This window comes from Galendromus occidentalis, unplaced genomic scaffold (genome assembly GCF_000255335.2).
Source record: "Galendromus occidentalis unplaced genomic scaffold, Mocc_1.1 scf7180000077435, whole genome shotgun sequence".
Lineage (NCBI taxonomy): Eukaryota > Metazoa > Arthropoda > Arachnida > Mesostigmata > Phytoseiidae > Galendromus > Galendromus occidentalis.
This window is the reverse complement of record NW_003805423.1, coordinates 7956-18257: the sequence shown is the minus strand read 5'-3', so window position 1 is coordinate 18257 and position 10302 is coordinate 7956. Positions and strand designations below refer to the sequence as shown.

Sequence of the window (10302 nt, the reverse complement as noted above, 5' to 3'; positions counted from 1 at the left end):
GAACAGACCGCTGGATCTGCCCGCTAGATTCGAAGCGAGGACGCGCGCGCGTATGCGTTCTCGATCCGTGTCGACCGAATCGCTTCGTTGCTGGGGTCGCTCTCGTGAGCGTTGAAGCTCCCGTGAGTGCTTCGTGTTTCCGAACAACGAAGGATCCTTCATTTCTCCTAAACAGGAAAACTCCTGGAACTCGTCGCGAAGAACCGCCGCGACTGAAAGTGCCGTCTTAGCGGAAGTTGCGGATCTGCAGAGTCCATTCATTATGAGAAGTTCATGGCTGGCAACCCTGGTCGTGCCACACATCGCTCTCCTGCCCGGTCCATATAGTTGACCGTATTCAGGGCGTGGGCGGAAAAAAGAACAATTATCGACATGAGGGATTGGGATGGCTCCACGCGCACCGAATATTCCTATTTTTCCGTGCCCCCAGCGAGTTCGGAGGGCACCGAGTACAGGAGCTGAGACAACTATGGCGAGCTCAGAGCCCTGGTTTCTGGGAGAAGTTGGGAGGGCCTCCAGGCTCGAGAGTTTGAATAGCTTGGAAAATCCGGGATGCAGTAATCAACATCCGAGGGGCACCGCTAGAACGCTTGATCCGAGGAACGAGCGCCCTAGGATCTCTTCCTCGAATGAAGAGGTGACGCACGAGGAGGCATCGGGGTCCGAGGCGCGAAGAGGAGTTTCTAGCCTATGAATTCAGAAGAAGGCTTGCCTGGACGCCTTTAAACGAAAGGTTCTCTGATTTCGGTAGCTCATGGAAGGTTTCAACATCCCGAGGAAGGACCAGGGGTCGACCGATCACCCGGAATTCTAAGACTGTCGATCATTGTCCGATCTCCGGTTCAGACATGGTGAGAGCATGACGAAATATCGAGCCTTCCAGATCGAGAAAACTCGCCACCTCGGCGAATTTTGCTGGACTAGCGACGCTGAATGAACCCTTCGGATCGCGAACGAGTGCGACATTCTCGAACGCCGACTGCCTTCCACCAGGGAGGATCCGGAGAACGCCTGTACATTAGGCTGGCAGCGATATGCATAGCACACAGGAGCCGCATTTCCGATCCCGGACGAATGAGCTGAAGAGCCCGAAATTTCATAAGCATGGTTATCTGGTTCGATCCCGAAAATGACAGGGCAAGACTACATCATGTTCTCTGCATACATCTCGTTCGTCCCGCCGGGAAGAAACAGGCAGGATTGTGTCTTCATGTTCTGATAGTTCGCTTGAGGAGATCATCGTCATCATCATCAAGCGTGGATCTCGATGCCTCAGTGCGCAGCCATGTGGCCTTTGAGACAGCTTACGGCGGATGCTTGCCCCGCGTTCCTTAACGTTCTCTTAGGCCTCCGAGCGAGCGGGGTAGCGGAACGGAATCGAGCAGGCATTGAGTTTCCCCGAAACTCCCTGATCGGGTCGCTCGTCCTCTGATACAATCCAGTCGGCTTCCGCCATTAGCCGCGCCGCCCTCTCCCTCGAAGTCTGTTTTGATCTCTCGGTTCTCCGGGGGGGTTCTGAAATTGTAACTATTCCACCGCGAAAAAGAAACTCCGTGAAAGAATTGTCGATTATCGGCAGGATGAGCTCATATCAAAACGCAGAGCTCAAATCCTCACACCAATTGGTGAGTCTGAATTGCTTCTGGCGCAGCATTGGCTGCATCGTCCTGGAGCCGGAGCGCTCCGTGACCAGCCGCCGGGTAGCGTCGAAGGAATATTTCCTTTGCCCGGGCTTTTGACGCCACGGGATTGAGGAGATGATCGAATTTCTACAGATCATGTACGGGGACTGCTTCACCCTAGGCGTTCTAGTCTCTCACCCAAGACGGCTTCCGAGAGTTCAAATTTCCTGACTTTCTCCACTCTGATAGATTTCCACGGACCGATGTCGGGGGGAAATTTCAATTTTCTGTCAATCGAGTTTCTATTCGGATACCTCGATTCGGAAGAGCGTTCGTTAGTTGGGGGATGAACCCTTGTCCGGACTACGCATCGTTTCGCCATTCGAGACGGAGAAGGAGTTTCACAGGAAATGTCCGGATCGTGATCCCGTACATGTAAGCGTATGTCTTGTTCTCTGTTGCTTTCAGACCGTCTACATCTGCGGAGGTTGCGGCTTCAAGGGCAGCTTGTCCGAAGTGACTTCTCACTCACAACAATGTTCCCAACCCGCACCGGATCATTCCAGCAGCGGTGAGATGAAAAATTTCGGACACACGTTCCGATTTCTGACTCGAAATCGATTGTTTCTCGATCCGTCGCCAGTGCAGATGAGCTGGCACACTATAAACTGACTTACTGACGACTAGGAAAGGTCGAGTTCAACTCAGAATTTATTCTGATATATCACAATTCCCGAGGTCCTCATGTTCAAGTTATATGCGTCATGATTCGACCAGTGCTTGGAGATTTCCCTCCGGACCCGGATGAAGGAGCATACATTCAGAGATCGGTCACTTCGGCCTTAGAGAGTCCTATCAATGTTTTCGTACCACTTGGTGATCTACAAACTGGATCATTACGGCAATTCCCCGCGACGATCCCGAAAACTCTGATCTTTCCTCTCAGAGGATTGTATTCCTCTCCAATTGCGGTATCCGCGTCGTATTTCACGTCTGTACAGGGATCGAAATCTAGCTGAATCCAATCAAGATCGGCTCTGCTCGTGAATGGTACATGGACATTTTTGTCCCGATGACATTGCTGATAACTTCATTCATTCAAGCCATGAGTGAGTCCTCCTATCCGACTCGGTCCCGGCTGAGGACTGAAGAGATCCTCATCGTAGAGCGCGATATCTGTCGGTAGTCCGTTGTCGGACGTGGCGGAGTCCGTTGATTCGTCACCGCCAGCGGTCACAGATATACCTGAGGAGGAAGAAACATTATATCATCTCCACTGAATCCGCTCCCAAGCGTACCCTTATGGGCTGGAGATAGCATTAGCCGGGAACATTATGAAAATTTCGAAGCATTCGTAGATCCTTACCACTCTGATTGAGACCGAAAAGACTCCCCGGGTCCACGGCATCGAGGCCAAGAGCGGCGAGGTCGTCAATGCCGTCGAAACGTTCCCGGGGCTCTTCCTTGATCTCGACGCCTTCGGGCAACGATTCCTCGACAAGTTTCTGGGTGTCGAATTCGAGTGGCACGTGTTCCGGACACGTATCCCGCCCACGGATTCTGTACACGGGCTGGGAGCAACCGTCGACTCCGCAAGCTTTGAAGAGCTTCTGCTGCGTATCGTTCAGTATGTGTCTAACGCAATATTCCGAAAACGGAATCCGTACTTTCCGGCATTCATCGAACACGCAAATCTCTTCTGCAGACTTGGGTGGTGGATACGGCCGTTGCTCTTCCATGGCCCGCCTCTTCTGTTTCATTTTCTGCTTCAGTATAGCCTCGATGCCGTGAGCGCGACGGTAGTTCCTGTACGCCACGTAACGTCGATAGAGGCGCTCGTCGCGGGGGCTCGTGAACTCCTTGCCCATATTGCCCTTTTCGAATTGTTTCTGGTAGAAGAAATCACGTTTACGTTCCTCGTACACGTAGCGGAGTCTCTGGAACTGCTCGAGATACAGGGTCTGTAAACGCTGCATTTTCTCGAGGGTTATTTTCGCCGCTTCCTCGCCGGCGTAATAGCCCGCGTTTTTCTTCGAGTCGGTGATATCGTCGTCGACGCTCTCGGCGTCGCTGTCGCCGTCGTAAATGTAACAATTCTCAATGGTCGGCGGTTCCTGGTCACTGTCAGGATCGAAGAACTTCAGAGTCGACCTTGACGTCGTTGCCATCTGAGCGTTGTGCTCCGGTTTCTGACAATAGATCTCGAGCGCTTCGAAAACTTTATGAGGAGTCTCGTTCAGCGGCATCACTCGCTTGACGTTCTTCTTGTTCTTATTCACGTGTAGCTTGCAGAGATACTCGCGCCTGTCGGTCTTCGCCGCTGGGTACCGACATTTCCGTTGCGTGGTCGGATGCGTGTAATGACATTGTTTGTAAGGCGAATCGCGGTCTTCGAGTATATGCCGCAGACAGTATTTCCTACCGGCGATCCTGGGCAGTTGGCACACCCTGTGCATGTAGGCACAGAGCCGACGTTTCCTGCTATTGGCCTCTCTCTCGGAAGTTGCACGATTCATGTTTGGCGTTCTTCAGGGTTGAGTTTGCCAATTTACGCGGCTCTGCTCGACGTTCTGCACTTGAATCCTAGCGTGTATTCTCGCTCATGCGAACCACTTCACTCGCTCGGAACACTCGGAGATCTCGGACACGATTCGCATCCAGCGAGGGACTTTTTCCGCCGTTCGATTACCAAACCGCCCCGCGGAGCCCTCGGCAGGCTGGTGTATGCTCGAACAAAACACAGAGGCGCTCCTAAAGACCTCCAAGTGACGGTCCTGGCGCGAGCGGGCGATCGGAGGAGCACAAAAGAAAGAGATCACTTCAGGTCGAAGTGCTGCTCCCCGAAAATTTGAAAACGATTCGTAGAATGCCTGTCGCCGTCATACTTCCGCGTACTCCGGAATCGATAAGCACCGAGCCTGATGAGCTGAGACCAGCCCCTGAACAAAGTATGTGCGCGGTCCGCGGGACGACGTGAAAAAAAAGACGGACACACAACAACGATCACGGCGTTTAACGACGGACGCAGCAGCGAAAATAGAAGACGACAGCGGCGTGCGTGCGAATACCATCATCACCACCATCAACAACAACGTCGCTCGTGGTGTGTCCTTACCACTCTCCTCCAGGCCAAAGCAGTCTGTGACTCTGCCTTGGAGCCGCCGTGTAACATAATTTCATCTCGAGATTTCGCTGTAACCGTTTGCGTCTCTGGGACCGATGATAAAAATCGAACAGTGTAGACGGTTTCTGTGAAGTTTAGCGCTACTGGAATCCTGTCTCGCGGTGGCGCGGCAACCACCGCCAGGGAACATCAGCTGGTACTTTCGTTGCGCTCGCAGTTGATTTGAAAATAGCAACCAGGCGGCGGCTCTGCGATAGACAGCGGCTGAGTGACCTCGGTACTTTCTGTGATTTTTCCCGGAACGCCAATAGCACTGCAACAATGCTCCGCATCGCGCTCCGCGTTCTGAATGTGAAGCCGGGCCGCTATCATCATGTGAGAACTTTTTCTACCGCTACACAGTCGCCCGAGGACCAAAATCAGGCATCACCCCAGCCGTTATCAGTGAAGCAAGTTTATAAGAATCTTCTCCATCTCGGGAAGGATTTCCCAAAAGGATACGAATACTTTCGGGATCGCTGCAAGATCGCTTTTTTGAAAAATCGTGATGTTTCCGACCCTCAACAAATAGAAACGTTGTTAGCGCGAGCCGTCTACGTGACGAAGGAGCTCGAGGCTCTCTACATGCTCAAAAAGTACAGAACGCTCAAAAAGCGCTACTACGCAGAGGAACTCAAGTAATTTAGTCATTTTCCACCTGTCGATGTTGGACTCTGCACGCAGCAGTGATGGAAGCGCATTTCGGCTCCGAGGACGATGTCAGCAGCAGCGGCAGCACGCAGAATTTATTACGCCTGGCACGTTGGTAGAGTTACTGTTAAAACGGAGGAAGTCAAGTTCATCGAGCACGATTATCATCATCATCATCATCATCGTCACAGCTTTGGTGGTGACCGGGTCTCTTTGCACGCCACCTTCAGCCCCGATTCAGGTCGCTTGACCACCGACTATCAGCGTTAGCTCGAAAAGTGAGACCAGGTGTATAGATATGAAAACTACGGAAAACTCGTTCACGCGATGAGAGTCGGACGGGTTTTCGGAAACAATGCATCCCGTGTAGACTGAGACAGCGCTTTCTGCGTGGACGAATAAGTCGATGCGCGGTTCCGTATATATATCACGTATACGGGATCAAGCGTGTTTCGTCTTACGGTGGTCGCGCGAAGAATCAGTCTCGTCGTCGACGAATATTCTGTTTCTGTGATCTTTTGTCAAAAGCGGAAGCAACTCGAGGCCGTCGACTGACGTGGATCGTCCAAGAAGAATTCACGCTATTTCACTTCGAGTAGCACTTCATGAGATTCTATCCAATATGGTATTGGTCGAAGAATACTCTGCTCACATCAACCACAGTTCGCGGAGATGAATACATTGGGAAGTACGAAATCAACGATATATTTCTGACTACGATGCACAGAATCAATGACCAATCAATCAGCGGACCTTCGGAACGCCATAATCCTGGAGTCGGCTGTATGAGGCAATCCATGCAACTTTTCGAGAGGGACTCAGAAACTCGAGAACCTAAATTTTTGGCTCAAAATATCACATACAGAAAGTTGATCCATTGTCGAGGTAGAATGACGCCATATTTTTCTCTGCCTGTCATGAGACCTGTGAGAGTGCCTTGAACTGGAAGGGCGGCGATCCTGGAGAACAGTTTCCCGCGATGAAAAACAAACCGATTCCTGTAAATAGATTGTGAATGTTATGCGTAGAATGGTCAATCCCGTGACATCGGGGAGAGCGCCGCTATCACCTCAGTGAAAGGGCTATTTTCCATCAATAAAGTCAGATGTGCTGAAGCGGAAGGTCTTTTCATCCTGCGTGTGGAAGGAATAATTCTTCACTCATTCCGCTGTCTAATAGGCTGCTCCCTCCGATCATGATCCGAGACGGCAAAAGCATTCATCAGGGCAGGTTGACTGAGGGGAGTCGCGCTCGATATAACGCGCTGGCTTGGGGACTGACAAGAGAGACCTACGTTTTTTTTCCGTCGAGTATGATGTTCCGCCTAATTCGGGCTGGGTCCGATTCAGAATGCTTGAAGCAGCCGAGCGTTTAGCCAGTTTCCCGTTGTTAGCTAATAATAGATGATGAGGCCCCAACTTACCTTATCGAGCTTTTGGGAGCGAGTTTCTGTCGGCGGCTGGTGTATCTAACAATGTCCGCCACGATTATGCAGAGCCGAGTCTGTTCTCGGCCATCTAGACGCGTCATTACCGACCTTGAGATCGTGGTCAATTCCGGAAATCTGACCCATATATACGATATCTTCCGAGACATACTTCACCGTGGGTGCTCCCTGATGGCTCTCTCTGGTATCGCTGATCGACTTAATATTTGAATTGCCTGTTCCCGTCAGTGGTCGACAACCAAGCGGCTGGCACCTGTGGCGCCCCTCCGATGGAGACTTCATCAGAATATTTGCGGACTCAAGAGACTCAGCAACCTCCCACAGCGTCTGTCGGGACCCCGCCCACGCCCACGATTGGAGCCCAAACAAGTCAATCGTCACCCGGCGCGCGTGAGTTATGTCGCAGAGCGAAGGATTCAGAAGACAAGAATAAGATCCAGGACCTTTTCAATTAGTCGATCGTAATTTTTAGAAGAGCTCCGATCTCTTTTTCTTCATTTTCCTAGATGATGAAACGGATCGGGCGATGCTCATGTGGACTTCAGAACTAATAAGCATCATGGTCGAACGATTCGTGACAGCAACGAAAGAAGCCGGGAATACCGCGCAGAAGAAGAAAGTTTATGAGCGCGTCGCAGAAGAAGTTCGATCTCGGACTGGAGTCGCTGTGACCGGCGAGCAGGTACTTATACGAGTCTATGTTCGAGCGGCTAGGGATTCGTTGCAACGACATTGGATGTGTTTCATTTTGGCTGTAAACGTCCGTTCCGTCACGGCAGAATCCAAATTGGGATGCCTCCGTTTGAGGGTCTTGTAGCGGATAGGAGAGCGAATATCTCCTAGTGTCTGCCGGTTCGGCGCTCATCGTCATGGGCCGATCGGTTGCTTCTCTTGAACTTGACGATTCTGCACAGAGTGTCACCGTAGATGTGACGGTTGGCTAATCGCTGAGATGGATACGTCGAGGTTATTGCGGCAAACCGATAGATAAAAGGTTTTGCTCGATAAGAGACGCGTCTAGGAACCATAGTCTGCAGACAGTAGGCCATAGATTCGGCGAACCAGCCCTCCGAGAGCGGCTGAATGGAGGAGTAGAGCGAGCATGTGACTCCGAATCAGTTCATGGTGAATAGAGACGAACGCGTGACCGCGTCCAAGAGCTCACGTTTTGGGATTTTTCGATAGGAGTAATGCGTCCACGGTATTATCAGCCATAGATCATCAGAAGGATATTTCTTAATGCAATCTGGAAGAGAAAGGGCCGAGATTCCGGGAGAATCGTTTTGTGAGGTCAATCAACAAAGAGAAGGGTTCATTCGGGACTCGAGATGCTTTCACGCTCTCGCAGACGTACTTATAGACGATAAACAACAACAGGAAGCACTATTGTTCCGATTAAAGCTTGCGTGAGACCCGTCTCCGAGCCGCAGACAAAACACTTCATAAATCCGCATGTTTACGCTTTGGGGGCTCACTACGAGCGCCTTCAGCGAATGAATGGCATACGTGATCAGTCTCATGTCGAAACGCCGCGCCGCCAAAGCAGCCGTCTCCGCTGTTTGGCTCGCGCGAACCATGCTACGAACCATTCTTTTAGGGCTAAACTGTTTTCGAGTCGGTTCCAAATGATTTATTTGGTCTTTGGGGCCCGCGCTCCGCTGTTCTGGCATTTTGAGGGGATCTGAGTTTGGCTCCATTGGATGTGATCAGAATTCATTGAAGAGGACCATCGTTCTGCTTCCCACGTCACTCAGCACACTTCTTCATTAATTAGTATTGTGCACATAGAAAATATCGAGCGTTTCTATCTGGGGACTTGTTCACAACAAAACGTCGGGCACCCAATAACTGTGTCATTCTGCTGTCCGAAGCTCCGCGTCCAGTGAGTCACTCCTTCTTCGCAGGTGGGGAATAAAATCAAATTCATGCGCAAACAGCACATGGCTTTGAAAGCTTTGATGATGGCAAACAAACCGGTTCCGGCAAACAAGATGAGCCCCCACTTCAAGGCTCTCGATGAGATTTTCTCGAAGGACCCCTCGAATTCCCCCCTGAACAAAGCATTGGAGAAATGTCTTGGCGGGAAAGTCAAGGTGATCAACTCTGCCAAAGGTATCACTTCCAAAGAAAATCATGACAACATCTCATCGGATGCCGGACTTACTCGCCCGCTACGAGCCCAGGGATTTAGAAAAATAGATCGTTTGGTTTTTCATATTCTGTAAACATCTTGTTGGACGGCGTTCGGGCGAGGCGAGCTAATCTGGTGTCTATTTCGATCTAAAGATTGAGCGAGTCGACATTTAGCTTCTTGCTGCTTTCTAGGTCAGCAATCGAGTCCTATCGTCGTTCTTCAGCAGCCGACGACCGACGAAAGGTCAAGCTTAGGGTCTGCTTTCAGTCAGTACATAGCCAAACTCATAGACGAGCTCGATGACGACCAGAAGGACGAGGTGCAGGCCTACATCATCAGCTATATTTTCAGTCTTAAACAGCAAAATCGCGGAGGAGGCACCGCGGCAGCAAGTGGGCCATCTTGATGTCATATTCTTCGGATGCATGTATGGAAGGAGATTACTTGTTTGACAATTGCGAGTCTGCAGAGAGGGCTTGGGACAAGATACCTCGAATACCTACTGAAAGCCATGAATAAAGTCAGGATCGAATCGAGGAACTCGGTCTCTCCAGATTAGTAGGGCTAGTACCGATTCATAGGACGAATCAATTACGAGTTAAGGCGGGAGGAGAGGGATCGAGTTGGTCCTCGCTCAGTTCAGCGGGTCGAGTGTGAAAGAGCGGCCGATCATAATTCATACTGTCGGTACTTCCGCGATAGCTTACTCTCCGTGTGAGCTCGCCAGATGCATCGACGAGGGGCGGGACCTATCGGGGAGCTCGTCAGATTGCCGAGTTCTCCTTGAACAGTTTCGCCCACTCTACGGGATCGGAATCAGGATCATGGAGCAGAGGCTCGAGTTTCCTGGCGGGAGACCTCCAGGCGACTGAGAGGAGAGACCCTGATTCCTGGAATTTCGGATCCACCCAGATGCTCTCTTGGTCCAGACGTTCCATCGGGACGTCGATATCCTAAGCTTGGACGATGTCTTGTATCAGCGGAGTCTCGGAGGACCGGCGCGTTCGCGCATGTCTAAGGGAGGAAATTTTACGGAATGGAGTTTGAAGGCTGCACAAGGGTTCCACCGGGAAGTAGAATGTTGACTAGAATAGAATTTGGTCGAATATTGCTCTCTTTTGCTTGACTTCATGTCGGATCCGATTCGATCAGTTTTCACGGGTCTTTCTGCGCTCAGTATGCCACGGCCCGCCTCGTCTCGGGCGGCGGCAAGACGAATATGTGGTCTAAAAGGGAATCGGGAAAGAGACGTCATGCGAGATCTCGTTTCAGAGAGCGATGCTGC

General features: G+C 51.1%; 2 protein-coding genes across 2 annotated transcripts; one reads left to right on the top strand and one right to left on the bottom strand.

Annotated features, from left to right (window-relative positions):
• Nucleotides 1-2320: 2320 nt before the first annotated feature.
• Nucleotides 2321-4357, bottom strand: dgt1 (KAT8 regulatory NSL complex subunit dim gamma-tubulin 1). Its single transcript, XM_003742891.2, has 2 exons — nt 2989-4357; nt 2321-2867 (listed from the first exon to the last, which is right to left on the bottom strand). Exons 1-2 carry the CDS (start codon nt 4136-4138, stop codon nt 2713-2715), a joined length of 1305 nt encoding a protein of 434 aa, XP_003742939.1. The 5' UTR covers nt 4139-4357; the 3' UTR covers nt 2321-2712.
• Nucleotides 4358-8808: 4451 nt separating this feature from the next.
• LOC114828206 (uncharacterized) lies at nt 8809-9423 on the top strand. Its single transcript, XM_029111345.1, has 2 exons — nt 8809-9011; nt 9207-9423. The coding sequence occupies exons 1-2, from the start codon at nt 8809-8811 to the stop codon at nt 9421-9423; spliced, it is 420 nt and encodes a 139-aa protein (XP_028967178.1).
• The last annotated feature ends 879 nt before the right edge of the window (nt 9424-10302 follow it).